At 42.2% G+C, this 25,794-nt stretch overlaps 1 protein-coding gene across 6 annotated transcripts; it reads left to right on the top strand.

The window, feature by feature from the left end:
* Positions 1–4,839: 4,839 nt before the first annotated feature.
* SETDB2 (SET domain bifurcated histone lysine methyltransferase 2) lies at positions 4,840–24,590 on the top strand. 6 transcript variants are annotated; one of them, XM_051634902.1, is made up of 14 exons: positions 4,840–5,043; positions 6,074–6,133; positions 8,364–8,486; positions 10,094–10,159; positions 10,926–11,028; positions 11,766–12,332; positions 13,783–13,902; positions 15,129–15,271; positions 15,688–15,916; positions 17,792–17,876; positions 18,814–18,922; positions 19,636–19,967; positions 21,117–21,205; positions 23,542–24,590. In XM_051634902.1, exons 1-14 carry the CDS (start codon positions 4,977–4,979, stop codon positions 23,657–23,659), a joined length of 2,211 nt encoding a protein of 736 aa, XP_051490862.1. In that variant the 5' UTR covers positions 4,840–4,976; the 3' UTR covers positions 23,660–24,590. The 6 variants fall into 6 exon arrangements, with proteins under 6 accessions (XP_051490862.1, XP_051490851.1, XP_051490871.1 ...); XM_051634891.1 differs by having other exon boundaries at positions 15,102–15,271; XM_051634911.1 differs by having other exon boundaries at positions 4,841–5,274; positions 15,102–15,271.
* The last annotated feature ends 1,204 nt before the right edge of the window (positions 24,591–25,794 follow it).

Genomic DNA, 25,794 nt, shown 5'->3' with positions numbered 1-25,794 from the left:
AATTAAGTAACATTTCTTATGAAGGAAGGTTACAAAGTTTTGGGCCCATTGTTGACTTTGCTTGTTCAGTGCTGCTGAAAGGATGTCTCACACATTTTCAACATAGCCTCTTTGGTTCCATTCGTTCAAGAATTTTACAGAAAAAATAATGAAGAAGTTAAATCTAGTTGCCCCCAAAAGTAGCCCATTCCTCTCCCCTGTCTGCAAAAAGCAGGAGGGTTTTTTTGTCTGACACAACTGGGAACACAGAGAGGTCCAGGCTTAGGACAGCTCTGCTGCACAATGAGGACCATCTGCAATATCCCGGACACAGTAAGTGTCCTGTCCATACCAAGACTTTGCTCACAGTAAAGAAATATTTGCACAAACACTTTAAACGGGGATAAATGCCACTGACAATGAAATTAGAAAGCAGTCCATCTATCTCCAGATGCTCATTTTGCCCCTAGGCCATCCCCAGTTCCCTGAGAGGAGCAGAAACACGAAGTGGCTGCACAGCAAATTAGATGGGGAAAACTATTCAGATAAAATCAGCTGAGCCAAATAAGTAACAGTTCCCTGAGCAATGACACAAATGAAGAGGAGAGGGCTGAGAAGCAGAAGGCAAACAGAACTGTTCCTTTTTTTCCAGTGCCAATTTAAAGTGTTCAGAGCACTGTGGCTTCCCTGACCCTTCATAATGCTTGTTAACAAAAGGAAGCACAATAAATATCAGTAGGACAATACTGCTTCCCCTCCTTGCTGCTCTTGCTCTCCACACTTTATTGCCAGCTTTCACACCTCTAAGAAGTTAGGCCTAACCAACTGCTGATGCAGGATGGTGAAGTGGATCAGGAAAAACAATCAACTGAAAAAACCAATGTTTTCTTCAGCTAAATTATTTTTCCCACAGGAGGCTGTGACTAAGGACTAGTTAGTTCAGAATGTTCTTCTTAAGAGCCCTGTTTGTTGAGCCTCTACACCATGACATGTATTTACTCTGTTTTCTACACTTGTAATCAATTTCCCTTCAGACTATTTGAAACCCTACAGGTTTTAGTTTTATTTGAAAGTGTTTATTCAATCGACAAACAAGAATGACTTCAAGTTTTTGCCATATGCCTCCTTTTCATGGCTTTTATTAGGTCAGGTCCAATTCCAATGGCTGGCACTCATTCCATTGCCTTTAGCACAGTTGCTACCAAGACCAGAACTAACCCATCAGCCTTACATTAGCTGGCATTACAAGGACAGCTTCCTCTACTCTTTAATTCAAAATATAAAAGGCAAATAAAAAAATAAGTTGTGGAGCACCCCACAGAGCATCTCTTAGAAGTGGGAACACTGCAAATTCAATAAAACTTGAAGATTGCTTAGCAATATTTGTCTACATCTTCATTTAATGAAAATACTTTGTGCCTTTACTCATGAAAACCCATAATCAGAGCACATCAAAAGGGTCAGAATACTTAACAACCACTAGCTATACTTCATAAAATACCAGTGAAAATCTATTTCAGACAAAAATATAGTTATGTTCACATGGAGAATTGAAGATTAAAAGGTTTCTAGGGATTCATTTGTTTTGGGTTCCTTTCATCATATTAATCTACTGCCTGGTTTCCAGAGATCTCAGGCCCTTTCAAGTGCAACTGTAATCAAAGGCTTTCAGATCTTGTTAATTTATTCAGGTCATCCAAAATTAGAGGACACACTTCCATGCCTTGATCAGTGTATTGTGGTGGGGCTGTGGCATAGCACAGAGAATGCATGCTCCTTGACTTAGGCCAGCATCATCTAACATTTAAACCAGTCCTTTCTTTCTGTGTTCGTACAATTGTTTGGAATCTATTTCGGCAATGAAAACTGAGACTGTAAGACAGAAATGTAGCTAAAAATGAAAAAGTTTCTACTACATAAACAATCTATGAAGATGAAATCCATTACATTACTGGCCTCCAAGAGCTAGGACCTTGAAGGATATGCCAGCTAGTGGATGGTTAAGAGTTCCAGCATATTGGGCCAGACTCCAAAACCCTCAAGCCAGTTGGTAATTAACAGACATCTACGTCCTCCACATGAAAGAAGCCTATTGTTTAAAGCATGACACACATTTTTCCTTTCCTTTTCATAGCCAATCTCTGCCTGTGCTTTAAGATTCCCTTAGGACCATAACAGCCTATGATTTTAGAAGCTCCACTTCCCTTTTTTTTGTCCACTTTTAGTTGCCAGGAGTGCAAACGTGCATACATCACAGGTAGCACAAAACAGTTTTCCAGGCTTCTCAGAAATCCAAATCTCCCCTTCATTTGATTTAATAGCTGGAAAAATTAATATCCAAATAACCTAATTAAAACCTAACACATCTACAACAGCAACAAAATTACAAAATATAGTAACAAAACATACTGAAGGCCTGTAAATAGTCTGTGGTAAGTCCAATTAGAAAGCAAAGCATCCACAGTGAATATTAGTCTGTGTCACCATAAATAATGATGTTTTTCAGCAAAACTTCTAAGATAAACCAAAGGATGCCCCACTGAATACATTTTGTAAAGAAGTAAGGATCTATGATCTATATAAAATTACCTGCTCTGTTATGTTACTTGAGGTAGACTAGATGTGTAAAAAACAAGAGTACACTAAACCATACTTACACTAATCCATGTAATAAAAGAGAACATAATGTTAAAGTCACATTTTGAAAGAATGAGGTGTGGAGGCTTTTCTATAAGGTAGCTAGTTAAATCACCAAGAAGGATAACAGGGAAGACGTGACAGAGAAGAAGCTGGTAAAAGTACTCAATTGATGTGAAGATATGTTAAGAAGAAAAAAGTCAATTAAGAAAAAGGCCAACCCTGTCAGAAAAGGACAAAAAGCTAAATGAGAATTAGAGAACATTTTTCTTAATCCTATGGCTTTTCAGTCTATGGCTTTGACTGCTTTGCTATTTCCTGGAACCTGATAGATGTCTCTGTACCTCACCTGGCCATCTGAGGATACACTCAAGTCCCCAACACATTCAAGATCATCACAACAGCCCCAGAGAAGAGAACTGGAGGAGGTGGTTCCTTTTGGGCCAGCTTCATCTCCTCCCACTCAAAGCAGCTATTTGCAGCCTGCCTATCTATGTCATCGTTCATCTGAAGCCTCTAAAAATACGACCAGAACTATGTAACATGTCAGCTTAACTCAGCAACTCAATCAATAGCACCATTCACCAGGACAGTCAGCCCTTTCACTGTCCCCCCAAATCAAGGTGCTAGCAACGTGGACAGGGCTGTCCTCACCTTTAGACGCAGCTGGTCAGCCCAGGTCTAGGCTGCAGGAGCTGCTGGGAGAGCCCCAGGACGCTCACACGGGGGCTGGAGGAATGCTGCTGGCCAGTTCCTGGGATATCAGAGCAGCATCGCTGGAGAGCCTCTGCTACCGCACAGCTCCGGGCAGCACTGAGCCGACCGGCCAGCCCGCCGGCAGGATCTGTGGTGCAGAAAGCATCTGGCAGTTCTGCAGAAAAGTAAAGCCAAGGAAACTCTGCTGTGCCCCGAAACTGACTCAGAGTCATTAGTCTTCGAGAAATACGTGTTTCCCACTATTTTTTCTTCAAATAACAAGCAAATCACTGATTTAATTTTTGTCTGAGAAATGTGCAGCCACGTGCTTCCAGCTTCTTCCATCACTCCCAGTTGCTAATAAAAGCTTTTGAGTGCTACCACCACCTGATAGGGAATAACACAGGTTACACCAGTGTTACCTCTTCACTACCTGTCCTCGGCATTCTCTTCCTAAAACACATAAAAACCGCATTTCTGGTCACACTGACTTAAAACACATTTACATTTGCATGAATTCTGAGAAAAACCCTCCTGATTTCAATCAGTCCTAAATTTCATTTTAGTAGATTCCTTGCATCCATCTCCAGGTCAATCTTGGCACTTCCCTGCTCTTTTCCCTGGAGCTGGGCCTCTCTGCTGGCGACCACCACAGGATACACTTAAAGAAGGAAAATTTTATGAGGTAATGATATTTTAAAATAAATTCTAATTCATACAATCACTGTGATGCTGGGTTCCATCTTCTCTGTGTTTGGTATACTATTCACATGCAATTAGTAACACCACAAGTGTTACTAATTAGTGTTACTAATCTTCCCCCGACTACACACTTCTAGTAACATCCACAGGATCAGAAATGCTGCGATAGCTACTTGAGCACATTATGTTTATCTGTGGGGAAGAAGAAAACAGTTTCCCACATCAACTCTAGTTTAAAGCGGTGGTAAAAAAAAAAAGAGGTGAGCCCAGAGTGACAACAAACCACCCTCCCCACCTTCTAAGAGCGGGTGTTTACTTCTCTGAAAAGTCCCTTTGCAGCCCCTTAGCCACAACGCGAACACCTGTAAGGTAACGCTGCTGAAAGTGTTAAGGGCAATGCCATTTTTTATTATTATTATTTTCACACCTGGACTGAAAAAGAAGCGATTTAGCAACTTCACAGGGCACAGCCGCGACCAGCACAGGCAGGCGGCCGGGGCCAGCAGGGGAGCTCGTTCACTCGCTCACTCACTGGCCCAGCCGGTGCCTCCCACTCGGCACAGCCCGCCCGCCTTCCCCGGGCCACCCAAAGCCCCGGGCGCCCAGCCCCTCAGCCAAGATGGCGGCCGGCCCGCCCGCCGCGCCGCTCTCCCCCCGCCCCGCGGCCCCGCCCCCCGAGGCCCCGCCCCCCGCCGCAGCCAATAGCAACACAGGGAAGGTGCGGCGCCCAATCACCAGGGGCCGCTGCCTTCCCCGCCTTTCCCCGTCTCTGCGCGTGCGCCGCGGGCAGGGCAGGGCAGGGCAGGACAAGGCAGCGCGGCGGGGCGGGGTGTCGCGGCGCCCCCTGGCGGGCGCGGGGAGCGGCGCAGCGCGGGGCCGCGGGGCCCGGGTGCAGCCCCCGCTGGTGCCGCCGAGCGGGGACGGGCTGGGGGCGGCGGCGGACGAGGAGGAGGAGGAGGGTGATGGGCCGGAGTCCGGCGGGTGGCTCCGTCGGGGCCGCGCCGTCCCTTAGCAAAGCCCCGAGGGGCGGTAAGTAGCGCGGCCGGGGCCCGTCCCTCGGCGCAGGGGATCGATCGGCCGCGGCTGCCGCCCCGTGCCCGTGCCCGCGCCGCGCAGCCCCCGTCGCCGCCCGCCTTCCTCCCCGGGGCCGCGGGCCGGAGCGGAACGGGAGGGGCTGGCCCAGGGCCGGCCCGGGGCCCGGCGGTACCCAGCGAGCGGAACAGCCCTGCCTGCAGCCCCAGGAGATGGGCGAGCAAGGAAGTAAGCCGTGTTTTGTGGTTTTTTTAAAAAAAAAAATGTTGTTTTGAGCAGTCATTAGGCAGAGCTGGTGAGAGGCTTTTCAAGGAGTCAGCGGTCTTCGCTTAACCTGCTTTCCTGCTCAGCCAAACGGAATCTATGTTGTCAGAGTGAACGTAAATGTGTTTTGTTTTGTCTTTTCCGTTTATAGCGTAGCGAAGGGTGAGTAGCTCGGCTGCAGGTGAGGTTCATTCCGTGCTCTCTGCGTCACGGGTGAGGATGGTCAGAGACCTGCTGTCCTCAGTGCTGTAGAAGGATGCTGCCTTCTCCTCGGGGCTGCTGCACTGCAGTTACCTTGCACCTGTTGACAAGCTGATTCAGTAATTCTTTACCTAAAAAGCCTTGATTTTTTTCCTCAGTACATTAGTTCAGTTGCAGTACTGCTGTACCGCGCTCTAGTGACAGCATTAATTTGGGGGGGGGGGGGGAAAGGAGGGAGAGAAACGTGAGCTAATAAAAAGTGGGGATTATGTAGGCTCAGCTGAATGTGCTGGGAAGTATAGGTCATCTCATGGCAGCTTCATGCTTGAGGGGTAATAAAAAATGACCTGTGTAAAATGAATTTCCTGGCACAGCTCAAAACACTCAAATGAGTGTTTTTCAGCAGAGTCTTGATGAGATGTGGGAAAACCATTTCGCCACAACACTTTCTCACAGTGCTGCCACTGCTACTTGCTGTAGTGTTTATTTGTTTTGAGAAAGTTTTGAAAAAATAGGTAGCTACAACCATTTCAGTTACTTGTCTGTTCTGCTCCTCTTGCAGTGCTGCGTGACTTGGTTGAAGTGGAGAACCTTGCCAGTTCCAGGGAGGAGTGGACTGAAGGTAATACAATTTGGATTTAAGGAGGGAAAAGCAAAAGGAGTATATACTTAGCACCACTTCTGGTGTGAAAATGATAACCAGAAGACAGTAGTTTTGCCTTTTATGGTGTATACGTAAGACTTTAATCAGCAACACTGCAGGTCTTTTATGGGAAACCTGCACCCAAGTACTTTTTCTGGTAAGTAGCCCTGGTCTTGGCTGCTTGTTTCTTCCTCTGGCATCAGTCACCTGCATGATGATATATAAAAGAGATACATGGCCACAAGGATCCTATAGAGGGAACAGACAGTCCCTCCAAAGGTGGTGGCCTCAGCCTGGTTCAGAACTTTTGCCACCACATGTCAGTCCACATGTTGAGTCATCAGCTGGTGAGATCATTTTGAATGCCAACAAGGTAGATGCGTCCCGTGTCTGTTCTTTCCCTGTTCTCTTGGCTGGGGTTGGCAATAACAGCATTAATACTGGAGAGGAGATTAGTGATCTGGACAGCTGTCCTTTTTGAAATGAGAATTATACTATGAGCTTCATACTCCATCTTTGCTTCTCCATGCAAAACCACGTGTTTTAATGCTGGAGTTTCAGGACACTCCAGCATGAGAACTGGAGAAGCATTGCCAAGGTGAGCAAGTGGTTTGAGCACTACAGGCAGTAGTTTGTATTTTATTTCCTTCTGACCTACACAAGATTATGACTGATTATCCAGAAATGAAAACCTGTTTTGTTACCCATCCTCTGAAGTAATCTATCCACCAGTGCTATCCAGGATTTAGTAGGTGTGTTTAAATATCTGAAAACAGATGACAATTAGGACAGCAGTTTTAATCTGCAGTGATGGAGCTTGTGCACTAGAATTTCCAAATGCATGTTTTTAAAGACAGATGTTAAATATACTAATTTATCAGTATTTTAAGTTTGTGATACTGTCATGCACAGCAAAAGGATGGGAATGGCACAGGGCAAACGTTGTCTCTTGGAGCAGTAGTGTAGGTTTCCAGAAAGTTTTATCAGCATTTTTTGTAATGGGACTTCGATGTTTCCACATTTTTTCTTTATATTTCTGTGAACATAAAAACTCGTGAAATTAAGTGGAGAGTTAGTGCCAAATCAGTTGTTTCATGAGATTGAGGACTTTCAGCATTTCCTGTTGATACTAAGTATTATGCTCTTAGCTGCTGGTGATGGAAGCAGCAGGGGTTGTGGTGACAAAAGATTGTTACTTTCTTCACTGCTGTCATGATGCTTTTGAGAATAACCACAGACTCTGTGCTGCCATAGCATTATGTAGGTTCTGGTGTCTTGGACAACAGAAGTAGTTCTCTGCTAAGTCAAAAAATAGGGAAATACTTTGTACTAGCCTCACAAGAACAGAGTATTTCATGACTGGTAAGATGTCACCCTAGCACATTTGCCAACTGTTTATCATTGAAGAAGAGAAACTCAACCCATGAGAGAGAGAGTTTTCTTTTCCGGCATCATCTGTTGACAGACTTCATCATATTCCCATTTCAGAGTCCTTGCCAAAGATGCAGTGCTAGTATTTTAACAAGAACTTTCATGAAGGGGATTAGTACCTCAAAGCTACGTACACTTGGAAGAGAAGTGGTTTGGAACCAGTAGCTTAAAAACATTTATTTGAACAAAATGTTCTTTATGAGAATTTCTAGTGGAGGAAGGAGGCACAATATAAAGGTTGTATTAATTATTGCAACTGATACCACTTGATGAACAAATCTTATCATATGAAAACATTTTGAACATTTTTTCTCTAGAAAACTTACCAAAAATATTGATGGGACAGGATAGCTTGTATAGCTAATGGAGTTTATAGCTATAAAAGTAATATGTTCAGTTAATTCAGTTGAAAATATTCTCCTGTGACACTGCTATGAGTTTCAGTGGGGATTAATTTATAGTGGGACTAATTTGCTGGTGTTTGGAGAAAGGCTTCCACAGCAGCCTTTGTAGACATGCTTGAAAAGTTCCTTGAAGGAGCATCATGAACCATCAGAAGCCACTCCAGTTCTTTTGTCTTTTGACTTATATTTCACTTTCCTGAGTAGGTTTAGGAATAGATTCCTAAAGGTTTAAGCCTACAGAAGAAGACAGCTGTCCTGGCTGTATTTTCAGAAGTTAAATGAGTGGAAGCCTTTGAAAAGTCCACTAGGAGCTACTTGTGGTTTCAGACTTATTGGGAGATGTGCAGACCTATAAATAGAAATTTGCATTTCAGGTGATTTGAAGGCGTTTTGGACACAACTAGGAGGTAGAAGAGTGGATGTCATATTTGAGCAGGTGCAAAATGTGCTCCTGTTGCTAAAGGAAAAGATCAAGAATGGAACAGCCACAAACCAAGGTTTGAAATCCTTATAGTGGTTTAGCTGGACTGCAGGGGAGGTGAGGCGTGTTTTGTGTGGGGCTGTGTGATACCTGCCACAATTCAGATATCTCTGAACTTGAATTACTTGGTAGTTGGCATTTTTAAGCACTTCTATAAATACATCTGCTTTTTTTTTAAAAGGGCTAGTAATTTTGGGTGCATTTTGCCATTTTCTTGTTTTGCCTGTATACTTTTTTAAAAAATGCATGGATCTTAAGCACATGGAACTGAAATGTTTATTCTTGAGAAGTAATGAAACATCTGCAGTGCCTTGCCTTTTTTTTATCATCAGAAGTTTTAGCCTTTCAAACTGATCTCAATGAACTGAATAGTTTTGGGGTGGGATTAAAATCATGTAAGTATTATGTCACGTCAGAGACACCATTATAGCTTGAAAGTTAAGCCAAAAAATGTGACAGCACTGCATTTAAGACTGTTCCTGATTTTCATGGCAATATGTTTCCTTTATCTACATCAAAATCAAGTCTCATAAGCTTGGAGGAGTACACAGGTTTCTTTTCATTGGTTTAATTAATTCAGATGATTGTTTTGTTTTGATCAAGTAATCCATGTAACTGTACTCTATAGATCTTACTGCTTTTTGTGGCATAAAACGTACAGTAGTGTAAGATGCTTTTAAACAGATAAAGCCACTCATTCTGCATTGCACTGCTTGCTCTAAATTGGTAGCGCAATTTTTTACGTACTTGAACTCCCACATCTTGATTCTTATGAAAAAAATATTGCAGCAGTGTATATGTCAGAGTTGAATTTGAATCCCCAGGTGACACAATGAATCTGAGACCTAGCTAAATTTGAATTTTTCTATGCTTTGTTCTGTAAAGGTTTCAAACTAAAATATTAGCATGGGGTTTGCTGACATATGTCTGCCACTTTGTAATATTTATTGCATGAGGTAAGAGGCTGAGACAGAACTGGTCTCTTCTTTGTGGTGTTCAGGCTGTCTGAAGGCCATTTCCACCAGCTTAGGAGTAGCATTAATTTGGTCTGCCAAGATCAGCCCTCTTAGCAGGAAGATGACTAGTCTGATGACAGAGATAAACTTATTCAAATGGTGTTTATGTATATTACTACCATTGGAGGATACTGCTTTGTGTTTGGAAACACTCCAGCAGCTTTCCAAAAGCCGGAGAATATTTGGTGCTGATTGACAACTACTAATATGAGCTGTAATTTTATTGTAATTTTTAGATGTGTCTGTTACGGACTGTGGCGGAAAAGGTTTTGAGTAGTTTCAGGCTTGCATTGCTCTAGATTAACATAGTGAGGAAAGAAGTGTCCCTGGACACTTACAGGCTGCCCAGAGAGGTTGTGGAGTCTCCTTCACTGGAGACATTCAAAACCCACCTGGACATGTTCCTGTGTGGTGTGCTCTGGGTGACCCTGCTCTGGCAGGGGGCTTGGACTGGATGATCTTTCGAGGTCCCTTCCAACCTCTAACATTCTGTGATTCTGGGCTCTGTGATTCTGAGGACTTACACTCTGTTTTCTCCATTATCATTGTCCCTATTATCATGACTTAGATTACACTTCGTATTTGTTTTGTTTTGGTTTTTCCATAGAGTGCTGGCAGGCCTGGGCACTAGTGAATGAAGCTAACCTAGGTGATCTCTTAACTTCGACAAATGGTATGTGTATCTCAGTTGTATTTATTTGGTATATGGATTTAATTTTACTTGTTTTACTCACCAGGAGCTTATTTCTCTTCACTGAAAACATAATTATTAGTTTCCTCAGGTACTTGACTGTGGAATCTCATCTGGGTTTGTACTTCTGTGGTTTGTGTTTATATGTATATGGCTTGTACCAAGTGAGGAAAGTTTGAACTCAGAAGCCCTGATGAACCCGAGCTGGCTGCAGGCAGAGTCAGCTTGTGCACGGCTCCACTAGCTAGAATAACCTGGTATCCTTTTACCTCAAATAACAAAGAGAAATCTGTTTATATGCTTCATACATGTGTTGTCTGGAGGTACTGTGAAAGCCACATGGAGGGTTTTAATATGGAGATCACCTGGTGGTCTGTGAAAAAGGCTAGATTTTAATAATGCATTTCTGTCTCAAGTTTGTCAGTGCATGCCTAAGTTTTTCCCCTTTGAGGAAAGGGACAGAGGGAGAGGAGGACCAAGAGAGAAAGCATGAGTGCATATGTTGTGTGTCAGTCACTCATTTGCACACCTATATGCAAATGGGTAATTTTTGTATAAGTTATGAAAACCAGCTTCTTTTTTTTTTTAAGTAGGGCCCTTGCTATCCTGCTCTTTGTTAGCGGTAGCTCATAGCAGTGCATTGTTTTTGATGTATTTTGACAATTATCTCTTCAGTAACTAAAGCAAGTACATTTATAGATTGAAATGTGGATTGCTGAAGTCTTTGCTTGTGTTCAAATTTGTTCAGTAAGTGATGTGTTTGATGGAGATGGCATACAGGAAACCAAACCCAAATTGCAGCCTCTTCTTACAGATGACAACACTGCAAGCTCTGTAGAAGGTTCTTACAGGTCAGTGTATATAATAGTTTATTCCAGTTCCTTATTTAACATAATGTCTTGTGCATTTGAGAGAGATTTTAACCTCTCTTGAATTTCTAAAATCAATGTTTTAAACCCAGTTTTGAATCCTGTTAGTTTTCAAAGTGAAAATAGTTTCAACTCAGCCTACATGAAAAACCTGAGATTTTGAGTAGGCTTGTCTAATTTACCACGTGAGAACCTTGCAGAATAAAACAAGGCATTAGGTTGTGAATAAAGATCTGTGACTATACCCAGAATTATCAGGGTTAGAACTTAATCCTTTTTCAGCTCAGTTCTCAGGCTTCCACAGACTGTGCAAATGACTTAGTCTCAGGCACATGACTTAGTTTCTCCGTATTTAGCTGCAAGTGCTGATTAGGAAGAAGGGGGTAAAGTTATCATGCCTTTTTTTTTTTTTTTAATGTTCTTTCTCTGTTTTAGTATGTAAGTTCTTTCTGGGAAGAAGCCATTGCTCTGTGGTTTGTTTTTTAATGCCACTGAGTATGTCTTCATATGATGTTAGGACAGTAACACAATGTGAACAGTGACTCAGTGAAACCCTTGGCCTTCTAGCAATGGGCTTTTTCTTTCCTACATTAGTAGTATTGAACCACTAAAAGCCTGAGAGTGTTACTGTTTGTCTAAGATGCTGCTCTTTTTTCTTTTTCTTTTTTTTTCCTTGTTTCTTTTTTTTTCCTTTTTTTTTTTTTTTTAATTCCAAATAGCAAAAAGGACGAGATTGAAAAAACAGGTTCAGGGAGTAAAGAAGCATCCAGTCACATTCAAGATTTACCTTTAAAGCTGCAGTATCAGAACCACAAGTGCTCTAGCGCATGTCTTGCCAAGAGAGCAGCGGGCTCCTACAAGGGTGAAAATCCTCTTAAGATCCCAATCCTGTTTCACTTCCAAAGACGCCATGCAAAAGCAGACTGCCTTTCCAAATCACTGGATGTGAACTATAAAGCTCCTTGTGGCCGAAGTCTGAGAAGCTTCCAAGATGTGCAAAATTATCTTTTTGAAACGGAGTGTAATTTCTTATTTGTTGATCATTTCTCCTTCAACACCTACGTACTGTTGGGCAGGAACACTGTAAATCCCGAACCCCTGGTGTTTGATTTTGATATCAGCAATGGAGCTGAGTCTGTGCCTGTTTCGTTCTGCAATCATCTTGACCGCGCAAGGTTACCTTATTTCAAATACCGGAGGGCGTCGTGGCCCCGCGGTTATTATCTTAACAATTTCTCCAGCATCTTTGTTGATTCATGTGACTGCACAGACGGCTGCATTGATAGGTAGGTAGAAAATTCTAATCCCAGACAAGTGATGGATGTTGTCCCAAATAGCTGGGTGGTGGTGTCAGTGTGAAGGCACACAGTGCCACACAACGACGGACCAACGCTGATGGAATATCTGAGGCAGTTGTCTTGTGCCATGCTTTGTGTTGACTCACACCACTGTGTCTTTGTCTTCTCCAGAACTTGGGTGCTTCTACCTGTCAGCCTCTGTTGTAGGGAAGGAAGTGATCAACAGGAGGATTATTGTGTTCTTTTCCCTTTCTTCCCAAATTGGCTGTGCTTCTCCCGGTGGGGCTGGCAAGCATATCTCTCAGCTTTGGGAAAGGAGTGGGGAAGGGAGAGGCTTGTTTTCCTGGTAGGCAGGGAAGGATCCTGAATGACAACTTCTCCTGCAGCTCCTGCTGTGGGATGGAGTCCTAGAGATGGGATGTGACAGCCTGGAGGTATTCAATCATTTGGGACTCCAAACATTACTGAGGGCAGAAGAAGAAACCCTTGATTACAACATCTACATCCCATCATTCCCCTTGTCTAAACAGAAACTGTGAAACCCTGTGGTCACAGAGCACATTCATGTTCCGAGCAGTTCCAATGGTTTTGCTGACTGCTGTCTTTATTTCTAAAGCCCCGTAACTGAGTTACATATGACTCTGTGGGAGCCTGCCACTGTTAACATGCAAGTTTGGTGATCATTTTGTCCACTTCCTTGAAGGGTGTTTGGTTAATGGCTGGACTCGATGATCTTAAAGGTCTTTTCTAACTGAAAACAATTCTACAGTTCTGTAACTCTAATAATTAAAGTTCCTTAGTTTCAGCTGAGTGGTAGGGAGCAGCAGGCACACAGAGCTGCTGCTTTGCTCTGAGCTCCCCCAGGAGTTGCCATGCATTTGATGGGTGGTTTTAGGGTTCAGGATTTGGTCTGTTGCTGTTTGCACGAACGCTGTAGGTCTTTGGAGATGTCATGACATGAGATGGTGAAGAACAGCATTATTGCTTGACTTCTCCAATCCACAGTGTGAAATTCTTCACTTCCTGGGGGGTAGGGTGGGAGGAGGGTATGAAAGTAGGGGCTAACAGGCTGGGATGCTGTGCCAGAACAGGTGATTTTCATTCCTTCATTCAATCTGTTTGGCAGAGTCCCGTTTATAATACATTTCTGTTGTACTTCAACTGTTTGAACCTGTTTACAGAGCTTGGCATAAGAACGGGGTTAGAGTGGAAAGAGCATGATCATTGTAAAGCACCCATAACCAGACAAGAGGCAAAGAAAAGGGCAGAATGCCTTATATGGCCTTGTGGAGGAAAAACTGAGGGTGGGTGAAATACAGGTGTGTGTATATATGAAAGTGTGTGTGTGTATAGTCAAGTGCATTTCAAATTACGTAGATTTATGTTCTATTTATGCTGCCCTAAACACATTCTGAGATGTTTTACTGTTACTTTTTAGGGCAAAATGTGCATGCTTACAGCTAACTGCAAAAGGCTGTAGTAAAATTTCTGTGTCTCCAAATACTAAAGCATCCCATGGATATAGTTACAAACGACTGGAGGGGCCTATTCCTAGTGGGTAAGAAAGACCAAACTATTGACTCTTATTTTATGTATATGTTCTTATTATACTACTGTAGTGTAAGAGCTACAGGACTAAAATAACTGCAGTTTCTGGATTACTGAAACCTTCCATTTTTTGTCACAATTTTACGGACAGATCAAGATAATAAAAAATGTGGCTTGAGTAATAGGAGCAAAAAACAACTTTTGTACTGCAGATGCTGCACTTTTCACAGCTTAATTTAAGGTCTAAGAAGAGCATGAAGAGTAACACAGTATTAGCTGGTCCAGGAGCTCAGGCCATATCTGGCCAATGTGCTGTTTCATTCAGGTGTGTCAAGAGGAGAGTGGAAAGGGGAAGGAAACCTGCTGCAAAGAAGGGAGATCTATCACAAGACCTTCACAGCTTTTATCAGTCAAAGAAGTAGGAAGCAGTAGCCACCCTTGGTTTTTGCCCTGCATCTTGTCTACCCATTTGCTCTATAGGACCAGAGTCCTAAAGAAATAGCTGACAGCTGCTGTTGCCAGACTTGTCTTTATGTGACTCTTCCAGGAGTCTCCAAAGACATCCCAGTGCTGCAAGTATTCACACTTTAATTCAATTCACATGGATTAATATGTGACCTGGGGAAGGTGCCAGTAATCTCAGGTATTTAGGAGAAGAGTTGTGCAAGGTATCTCTCTGCAGTAGCCAAGGGCTGAACCCACAGGCTTAAGGAGCCCCTTTCAGTTCTTTGTTGCTGCATAATGTTATTTTGTGGTTGACATGCAGAATTAAACTGTGAGTGAACCCAGATACAAATGCAAAAAAATCCATAATTGTGAATTATTTTAGAAAAAATTTGCTAAGTCCTAAAACTCATGACAAGTACAGTGAGGTCCGGGCATACAGTTTGTTTTCCTAAAGTCTGTTCCAGCACAGAATTAGGTGCTTCACAGGGATTTCTCCTCCTGTGTGATTTACTCCTATAAAATATAGCATTTATTTTTTTCTTGTCTACTTATACCAAAAATCTGTCTGACCGTTCTTTAAAAATGGTGAATCAGCAATCAAGAAGGTCATTGGTTCCAGAACACTGTTGCACAGTTTTAGTCAGAGTCTTCATCTTTTCAGTCAATTGCCTTATCAATACACGGGAGGGAAATTAATAATAGCGACCTTGTTTTGGTAGTACAGTCTTTTACATGATGTTTTGTTTTGCTTCCTCTTGACAGAATTTATGAGTGTAGTGTGTTGTGCAGGTGTGACAAGATGATGTGTCAGAACAGAGTTGTTCAGCATGGCATTCAAGTCAGGTTGCAAGTGTTCAACACAGAGAAGAAAGGCTGGGGCGTCCGCTGCCTAGATGATATCGACAAGGGGACGTTTGTTTGTACTTACTCAGGTAACAGAAAGTGACCTGTGGAAGATAATTCTCCCTCTCGTGGCCTGTGCCCTGGGATGTTTTTGAGAATCAAACAGGGAAATGTGGTGTTGGAAGAGAAGCGAGTCAATACTACCTTAACTTGCAAGATGATCAAACAGACAGGAGAACCTTGAAGAGCTCTGGAATGTGATTGTGCCAGACAAACAATTAAAACATTCTGGAGCAAAGCTTATTTCAGACTGTTGATTTTCCCCTCACAGGTCTGTGCATCCTATGCAAGGGCTTGTTTTGCTTCAGTATAAATGGATTCATATTTTGCTTTCCCAAGTAATGTTCTTGTAGTTTTTTTTAATGGAACTTTGAACTGCAATAGTTAGTGTGACCTATCTTAGCAAACAAACAATTAAAAATAAGTAAATTTCTTTTTCTCCCAGGCAGATTAATGAGCAGAACCGAAGTTCAGGTATTGGGAAGTGCTTGTCAAGAGCTAAAAGAGAAGAGTGCTATGAAAAAAGGAGACAATGGCTTTTTTCCCAAAAAAAGAAAACTTGACCCTGATCATTCAGACTCTGTGATTGAACTATTGCAGACGGGCAAAAATGACATTCTTGAGAAGCAGAAGTCTTTGTCGCAGATTGTGGATAATGAAAATAAATCAACCCTGTAAGTTTACCAAAGCAAACTTAAGCATGACAAAACTAATATCCTGCTATTCTAGAAAGTCTTTTATAAAACTTGAAGTAGAACTGAATGTCTTCAGCTGAGGGTGTTTTTTCTTCTTTCTCAACCTTTTTGTTAATTCCTGATTATTTCTTCTAGTGGGACAGAGCTTTCCTCTATATTAATTCTAGTTACTGTGTGTACCACTTGGCATTTTCTAGAAACCTAGTTAATTTCCTGGATATACTTGTTCTGTTTGGGGCATCAATCATTATGTTAATTTGAAAGAATTAATAAAAGAGACAAGATAAGTGATTTAAAGGTACATGAGGACACTCAAGGGTTTGATAACAAGTTAGTCAGACTGTCCTGTCCTTTGCTCCCAGTCTTAAACTTCTGCTTCTTTGTGACAGAACCTTTCCTACTAGGAGCCTTAACCTTTCCTGTTAGGAGTCTGACAACACCTCATTTTCACAATGAATTATGCAAAAATTCTGGTCCTGTTTTCATTTTATAGTAAGAGTCTCATAGCTTGTCAGGATTCCTAAACCATGTGGCTGTAGCCTTTTCAGAAGGAAGTTGGGAGCTTGTTTAAATAAACTTTTTTCCTTGCTCTGCCGCATTATTTTGTAAACACTTTCTTTGTACTATTCAGAAATTCTGGATCATTTGGTAGTAGAAGAGTATTGCAGATCTTTTAGAAGCACCATGGAATTGCAAATGAAAACTTTTTGAGATACACTTGCATTTCAGTATCTTGAAAACCTGGTGAATTCATAATTTTGTAAATTACATGATTATCAGCAGCTAGATTTTACTTCTAAGTAAGTGCTGTTACTAAAAATTGCAGGGAAGCATAGTTTTAAAGTTGTGTTTACTGCACTGCTGCCTTAAATCCTCTGAATTTCCTGATAATAAAAATGTTTCACATAGGCTGTGTAAAAAAAAATATTACAGACAAAAAGACTTTTTTAGTTTGCTCTTTAAGGAGTGACAGTCCTGCTGATCCAAGAAACCTTTGAGAAGATGTCAGTGTGCTAAGTCTGACACGTCATTCACCCAAACAGGTAGCCTTTAAAAGGACAAACAGTGTTATCATGGTATAATGTCACAGCTTCTTGTGGCTGCTGCACTTTTTGATTTTACAAAGGCGTTTTAATCTTAAGAAAGCCTTAAAGAACAGCATGCATTGCCATTAGCAGTAGCCCAAAAAAGTATCATGATTTTTTTTGTGGCAAGAAAATGCATATAAACACTTTGTGTTGAAAGTTTTCTTGAATAAGAGCTGTTACTTATTACTAGACAGTGTTCAGGTACTAAGATTAGTTTTGAAACTGACATTCCTAATGTATATACCAGTTACTGCTTCCCATTCTTCCTCAACCTTCCCCTTGTGTGCAGGAGAGAGGTTCTTTTGTGGGAGAGTATTTCCTATATCTGGCTTATATTGCCTGTCTCCCTCCCTATCCTATGCCCCTACGGCATCTTTGTTTCCTTGTTTGAAATTGAAAGTGGCAGCAGGGAAAAGGCAAAACTCTCTCTCTAGATCCTTTATTTTGAGATGATCCGGTACAATAATAGTAAAACAACAGAGAATTTGTTTCTCTGCAGGAGAACTGGGAAAGAACAAAAATGCAGCTGCTGATCTCTCAAAAAAAGTATGAACAACTGTTTTTTTACAAATATTATTGAGAACCTAACCTCAGTCCTCGATTATTAAAAGCAAAATAGTCACAGAACTTGGGGTGAGGCCAGATTGCTGGCTCTGGTGTAGTCTGTTCCTGGTGAACTAGAGTCTCTTAGAGAAATGTGTGTTGTGAGAGTTACTTAAGGAGCCTTTTTGTCTCTTTTTAATTTCTTTTTGACCTTTGTGTACAGAGTTCATCCAAGGAATTTAAGTCTTGCAACCATGAGAAGGCCTGGAACTAGAGCAGTTGTTTTTCGTACTCACCAGCTAAAAATGGTAATAATAAGAAGTGGCTTTAATAGATTCATGCTGAGTGTATATGTTGTTTTTGACCTATTCTTCTTACATGCTTACAAAGTTCTAATAATGTTTCTTCATGACATTGTGTCATGCTGTGAGCTAAGCTGGCACACTGGAAGCTGTACACCATCCCTTCTCCATTATCAGTCCTTCAACATGTTCCCTGAGATGAGCACTAACTAATCTCACAGGCTTCCCTCTTACCCAGCTTTCACTTACACTCCAGCCTGGACAGTCTTAAGAAATCATTCTTCCCCCTTCCCCCCAGTTGTAACTAACTACAGGATTAGGGGGTCAGAGTGGTAATATTTTTGTCAAAAAATACACCATAGCATGGAGAAAAGAAAATCTCAGGAGGTCAGTTTTTTCATGCAGTGCACAGCTGGGAGATTTTGATCTGACCTGGGTGTGAAGTGTTGCTTGCAAATATGTGCAAAGAAGGGAGACTGGTAAACTTACTCTGTAGGTTTCATTGATGTAATTGCATTTTCATGCTAACATTTGGCAGAGTGTGGAGCTCCCATAACCAATTGCCTTTTTGTGATGGGAGAGGAAAAATACTGCCTCATCTGTTCAAGTTATTGGAACTGTGAAAGGCATGTTTGGGCTTTGGTTCAGCAGCTTACTCAAACATGTTTAAATTCTGGTAAAATTGTTGGGACGTAAGCACTTATTTAAAAGTTTTATTGTGTGGAGAGCTCCTTCCAGGTTACTCTGAAGGATAATTTGAAAATAAGTGTTGTGTTGCAATAAATGCATGAATTTTGGAAAGTCAGCCATAGCCATGCTTTACAGTAGCTTTGAAACTTCAACCCTAGAGTCCTAAAAACCTCCTTCTATCCTGTGTTGACCCAGAGTTTCATACAGCAACAATGTATCACAGCCTTTTCATTATCTTTTATTCTGTTTAAAGGGAGTTGATACACTGGTGTACAGTGCCAGCTCAGATGAAGAGAATAGTTCTCAGATTCATCAGTCAAGCAAAACAAAACTAACCAGTGGAACAAAGAAAGGAAAAGAAAGTAGGTCTGCAGAGATGTAAATACTGCCCTCTTAGTACCCTTATGCCCCATTAGGTGATAGACTTAAAATGTAGAAAGTGATCTTTGGATGTGGGTAGGTCTGCTCTCAGAGTAGAATGATGATGTATGCATAATGCCTGGGCTGTCCTGAGAGCTCAGCAGTAGAGAAATTATTTCTGCCTTGCATATTTCAGTGCATTAACTGGTACACAGCAAGCTTTTGCCTGCAAAGTTGATCTTGGGACGTGTTGAACACTCCTGACAGCAGCTTCTCAAATTGGGCAATTGTGGGAAAGTCAGCATTACAGCATTACAGATATTTCTGTGTCACACCCAATACAAGTTCCATTCAACTGAAATTGAACAGGATATAATGTGGAGGTGGGGAGGGTTCAAGCTGGAGAGACACTGTGAAACTGGTGATATTTGCATGTGCATTTTGTTGTTGCCTTAATTACAGTTTGTTATTCTCTCAGGTTTAAGGTTGGAGAATGATGATAAAATGCTATGTGGAAGTAATCGATGTCCATTAGGCACTGCAGCAGGAAAGAGTCCTTTGTGGGAGGATTTAGGAGACTCATGACAAAATAGAAAGGAAGCTGCTTATATTTTGGGAAACAAAGAAGGGTGGGTGGCTGAGAGTTCAGGGCTGAAAAGGGAAAGGCTTTGGCTTTAAACTGGCATTGAAAAATACCTTACGTGTCCATTGACAGAATCCGCTCAGCAGCAGAAGGAAGAACATCCAATGGAAGCTGGACAGACTGAGCCTGCTGATGTGGACAGTGCAGAATGCAAAAGAAAGAGTCTGTCTCTGCAGGGTGTTGATTGTGGCCAGTCAGGTGTGCTGGATGACACATGTGTTATGAGGCCATCCAAAAATGTACCACTGAAAGCTGACTGCAGCACAGAAAATCCCAGGCATTCAAAAGAATATGTGTTTTGTGAGGAGGCTGGTGGTGACAGGACACTTCAGAATAATGTTAATGAAGAAAAGATTTATGTGCTGGATGCTACAAAAGAGGGAAATGTGGGTCGTTTTCTTAATGTAAGTAAAAAGTTAATGTGTTCTTTTAGTTGTCTTGACTTAAATAAGTAAATAATATATTTGCATAAACTAGAAAGGTTTTGCACAGGAGCCATGTATGTGGTAGGTGCAGAACATAGCAGGCTGTGTGGTGTTCCCTGCACCCTGGAGTGAGAGAACAGCAGGTCAGGTCATGCTGGCAGTTCTTCCATAAAACAGTGCGTGCTATGTACTAGTTGGAAGTTTCTGGGACCACTAGCTTCCTGAGTGAAATATTCCAAGTAATGAGTGACATGTTTCTCCTGAATTTTTGAACAGCCTTTTTTGAGGGTCCAGAAAGCAAATGACACATTTTGTTGAACAACATACATTCTCCCAACCATTCAGTGTGATTTAGTGATTTAGTGTGATGATACTGTAGGAAGCTTCTCAACCATTCAAGTCATAGGCTCAGAAAGTGGTCTGTCGTGCTGTGTACCTATCTGCTACATAAGTCAATTTTGACTTGCCAAGAAATAATAATGAATTACCATGTACCTCCAGCTGAGATGAGTATTTCATAGACACATCTGCAAGTGCTCTGCAAGTAACTGATTTCTCTTCATTGGTGTGAATATGTGTCTTACAACAAAATCCCTGCATACATTTAAACCATTCTTCATTTAAGAGGTAATATGGTGTTAAGTTTAGTAACACATCTTGCTGAAACCTTTATTCTGCTTTCATGACCGTACACATGTGCCTACTTGCACCTGAATGACATTTCGCATCTGGCATGTCTTTGCCAACATAAGCAATCATTTAATCTATTGCTTGCCCCCTGGCACTGCTGCTCTGACTGACAGCAAGAGGCATCTGTCACACACTGATCTGTGGTGCATCATGAATCAAAGATGAATTCTCACCATAAATGTATGGAGGACAGCTTGATAAAAGAATGTGGTTTTCGTCAGCAAAAGTACTTTCCTAACATGATGGAAATCATCCTTTAAAGAGACATAGTTACTGCAAAAATAAGTCACAATGGCACTGAGTAGTAGAGGTTTTGTGTGGGCTGGAGAAGGGAGGGAAGAATCTGCCTTACTAGTGACAGATATCTTGACACAAATAAGTTCTTCAGCCAACAATGAGCTGTTTCACTCTTTCTAATTCAAAGATTTTGTTTTACAGCACAGCTGCTGCCCAAATCTCTTTGCACAGAGTGTGTTTGTGGAGACTCACAACAGAAGTTTCCCATGGGTGGCATTCTTCACAAACAGGTGAACTTTTGGAAGTTTAATGTTCATTCAAGGCACTAGGGGAAAAAGCAGTGCTTAATTATTAGGAAGTAATTATGCAAAAGAGGGACAGATGCTTAGATCATGAAACTACAAAACTACCTTCTTATTGATGACTTCTTATTCTGCACTGAAGACTGAAGGAATACAGCTGTTCATTGTCACCACTGAGTTTTTCTTCAGTTTAGCCCTGAAATCTAGGGCTGGAAAGCTTAATTTTGATGCGTCCATTTCAGTGAAAATCTTCTTCAGTGGAAAAACTGGTTTCACTCAGCATGGTAATTTTGAAAGCCAAGGTTCACTGATCCCAGCGATGTGTTTCAAGGAATGGCCAGCAGGTCTGAATCTCATAGGGAAGGATTGGACCCTACAGGGTCTTAAGGCTGATACAGTTTGTGGGCCAAACAGGCTGGGTCTAAGTCTTCTTGTCGCAGCTACCAAGAGAACCAGGATTCTGTGTAGGCCAACGTGTCCTAAGAAGGTGACAGTAGGATACTCAGGAGTGAAGACGCTCTGAAAGTAAAAGATGTGGCCTTCCCTTAGTGGATGACAGAACAGGGAATAAAGAGAGCTGGTGCCAGTGAGACACAAGAAGGCAGCAGCTAAACCAAGGAGGAGAAGGATTAATTGTATAAATTTAGCTAGCTGATACATGTGACAGCAGGAGTACTAGGTGAGAACTTAAAACAGAGAGGAGAGGATTTGTTCCAGACTAACTGACCCCAGGGAACACGTGAACACTGTGGAGCCTTGCAGCCCTGGTCCATAATGACATAGATGCTGTGGATTGCACTGAGAGGAGGGCTTCCAAGAATTGTGAAGACAATGTTTTGAGATACATCAGAAAAAATACTTTGTTTTAGAGAGGGTCTTTTTTGCTCACTTGCTCAGTAAACAAGTGTTGTGTTGCCAGCTTATGCTTTACAAAAGGGACAGGGTCAGCACAAAGGACACAGACACCCAGTCAGAGAAGACAGCTTGTCTTCACTGGCTGAGGTTAAAAATGATACAATGACCACTAGAAACAAACACACGCAATATCTGATAAAGACAGGTATAACAAAACTAGAATACTGTAGCAAAGTCAAAGCAAAGCACAGCAATGCATCTAATCATTACTGCACAAAAGGCAGCTGTAGTGATCAAGCACACAAAATCCAAAATATCTGGTTTATCCTCAGCATAAGCAATTTGTAAGTGATAGTTTGAACTTACAATTACACCACAAAAGTTAATAACTATAAAATATACAGGGTTCATCCATAGGTCAACTCTAGCCTGAACCTATTGTCCAAGCCTTAGTACTTCAAGTGTGTAATAGGGATGGAGGCCAGTGGAGAGAGGCAGTAGTGGTCAGCAGAAGGCACTTACTGAAAAGATTGTTAAAAGAATGTTGCCTTGGCTGGCCCTCTTGCTTTCTGGCAGTCACCCTCTTACAACTTTTCTAAATAGGGGCTGCATCTGGATCATCGAGCTTAACTGTATTGCTTCCATGAACTTGCACAGTCACCTTTTATTTGTTTTACGTTTTTGGTTTTCAGAACATCTTAAGGCAGCAAGTCACACCTTGCAATTATGTTGTATTTGAAAAGTCCTCGTTTTGTTTGTTCTCAGCCTGCTGCCTGATAACTCACTGGGTGTTCCTTGTATCATATCCATGAGAAATATCAGATAATTACTCTCTTCTTTATAATAGACATATTGGATTGCATTTTCCTCAGTTGTCCCTCAGCATCTTAGTCTCAGGTATTTAATTTGGCATTCATTTTTGGGCAATTAATTTCCTGTCTTAGCAATTTATTATCTTTCATGTACTGTCAGAGTGGCTGGCTCGTGAGGAACGTGTTTAATTCTGAGTCTTAGGCTTTGTGCACATGGTGCAATTGCATTAAAACATAGCTTGTCAGACCAAAGATGATGGTCTTCATCACCAGTGTATCTAGAGAACTGTCTGTGTTCTCATTTAGTTGTATTCACTTATATGTTTTTTCCTTTTTTTTGTCTGATTTGTATTTCCCATAATTAGCTTCTAAGTTAGAGCAAGTTCTTTAGACTCTGACCCTGTTGCAGTGCTTGATAAATTATTTTCTTCTAGGTATGGGTTTATTTGTACTCTCTGTAGCTCCGGTAGGCAAAGCAGCATGTGTGTGCCAGCAACACCTTGTATCTCTTGGGTTTCTCCCAGTGAGCTTCCTGTGTAATGTTCCCTATCCCCTAGGGTTTTGGGTTTTGCGTGTGAGTTGTTGGTGACAAAGTGTAAGCAAGTGCTGTACTATCTCACTTAGTCCAAACCAATTGACTAGTGTTTTCTTCCTTAGGCATGTGAAAGCTGGAACCGAACTCACGTGGGATTATGGTTATGAAGCTGGAAGCATGCCAGAGACAGAGGTTTCCTGTCAGTGTGGAGTTCAGAAGTGCAGGAAAAAAACCTTATAGGCAAAGCTTTCCTACTGTCACCACATCTTGTACCTGGAGATTTATATGCTGCAAGGGACTGCTACACAGTGAACAATGCATTGAAGTCCATGGTGCTAATTACATACAACTAAAATGCCTTTCACCTGAGTGTTTTTTCAAATTACATTTAAATGTCACTTTCATAGTTTACAGAATTGGAACTATTTGTCATCAGAACATCATCAGACTTTTCCTAGATAATTCCTATGCTCCTGGTCTTCCTCTCCCTCCCCTCCTCTGCCACTTTTCATTTGCAAGCAAAGTCCACAGTGCACTGGAGGAACTGATGCTTCTGTACCATCTGCAGCAGAGACATGACAGATGCAGAGCAACAGTTTGTTTTCTGTGGCATTCCACAAGGCTGAGTTAGCAAAACTCAGTCTTCTGATACTTTGATGAATGCAAGTCTGCCTGTTTGGGGGCTAAGAATAGTTACAATTTACCAAAACCTGATGGATCCAGTGGGACAGGTAGTGTTTGTTGAACACAGAGAAGATTAATCAGAAGAATTTTGCAGAGCTGTGTTCATGCTACAAAATGAGCTGGGCAAGTCCTTTTGCTGCAGAAGAGAAATTACTGGTTTTGTTGGGTTGCATCCCTCTCCATATTTGTGACACGGAAATCCTGAGAAACCCTATGTGCCTTATTTCAGTGCCATATTGTGTAGTGTGGGATAGGTGGGCCACAGAAGTCCTAGCCATGTGGTTTGTTGATAAGAGAGAAAGCAGCTACATTAGGTGACATGGATGCAGGAGGGTGGTCTGAAATGAAGCAAGGGATGGGTATGGAGGTGTGTGGCATTTGCACGTGTTGTTGGAGCCTTGTGCAAAAAAGGTGGTGTCACAGATGAGCAATTTAGACCACTAGAAGACCCACAGCCAATGTTATCAGTAAAAGTGGTTTTACTGAAGTGAAACGTAAAAGTGAGACTTCGATGGCAAGGTTCACTCTGGTACTTATTCCAGAGGATATAATAATGATTTGAAATTACCAACATAAAATCAAATTTATCAATATGAAATCTAGTGCAGTATAATACAAGGTTAAGTGCAGTATCTGCAGGTGGTAAGGGGTCTCTCAGCCTGGAGGAGTAACCTTGAGAGGGGTCCCAGCTTGAGGAGTTTGCTGCCGTGCAGCCAGAGGCTTAGCAGGGAGAGCTCAAAGGCAGCTCATTCAGGCTGTCATAATTGTGGAACCAAGTGGTTGGCTTGTACTCAAGTTACCCATGATGGAAAAGGTAAGCAGGACACTCCTTGTACCCACAACTTTCTTTGTTCCCTGATAAATGAGTCTTGGAAGAACCACCCCACTATTCATGTGTCAGTCGCATGATTGATGCTCCGGTTTCCAAGCCCATACATACTGACACTCACCATGTCACCCTGTTCCTGTGAAGGTTTTCAGAGGACAGGTTGGAACCTGACCAATTTCATCTTCCACTACGACTGGGTGACCCACCTAGTGGATGAGGGGAAGGCTGTGGATGTGGTCTACCTGAGCTTCAGCAGGGCCTTTGACACAGTCTCCCACAGCATCCTCCTGGAGAAGCTGACAGTCCATGGCTTGGACAGGTGCACCCTGTGCTGGGTTAAAAATTGGTTGGATGACCAGGCCCAGAGAGTGATGGTGAATGGAGCTGCATCCAGCTGGTGTCTGGAGACCAGCGGTGTCCCCCAGGGATCAGTACTGGGACCAGTCCTATTCAGCATCTTTGTTGATGACCTGGATGTGGGGATTGAGTCCACACTCAGTAAGTTTGCAGATGACACCAAGCTGGGGGGAATGTTGATCTGCTGGAGGGTAGGAAGAAGCTGCAGGAGAACCTGGACAGGCTGGGTGGATGGGCCGAGGCCAATGGCATGAAATTCAACAAGACCAAGTGCAGAGTCCTGCACTTCGGCCGCAATAACCCCAGGCAGGGCTACAGGCTGGGGGAAGAGTGGCTGGAGAGCAGCCCTGCAGAGATGGACCTGGGAGTACTGGTTGACAGCTGGTTAAACATGAGCCAGCAGTGTGTCCAGAATAGGGCAGAATGTGCCTGTTATGTTGTGGCTGGTGAGCTGTGTGGGAGTGGAAATTTAGGGTTTGTTTAATTGCCCCATGCCATGCAGAGG

Source organism: Apus apus, chromosome 1, assembly GCF_020740795.1.
Source record: "Apus apus isolate bApuApu2 chromosome 1, bApuApu2.pri.cur, whole genome shotgun sequence".
Lineage (NCBI taxonomy): Eukaryota > Metazoa > Chordata > Aves > Apodiformes > Apodidae > Apus > Apus apus.
The sequence above is the reverse complement of the archived record's forward strand: the minus strand, read 5'-3'. Positions and strand labels throughout refer to the sequence as shown.

Coding starts and splice junctions, on each gene's coding strand:
- SETDB2 (XM_051634891.1), top strand. CDS start 4,977: ATGGGCCGGAGTCCGGCGGGTGGCTCCGTCGGGGCCGCGCCGTCCCTT. Junction 8,487..10,093: donor TGGAACAGCCACAAACCAAG/GTTTGAAATCCT, acceptor GTTTTTCCATAG/AGTGCTGGCAGGCCTGGGCA. Junction 10,160..10,925: donor TCTCTTAACTTCGACAAATG/GTATGTGTATCT, acceptor AAATTTGTTCAG/TAAGTGATGTGTTTGATGGA.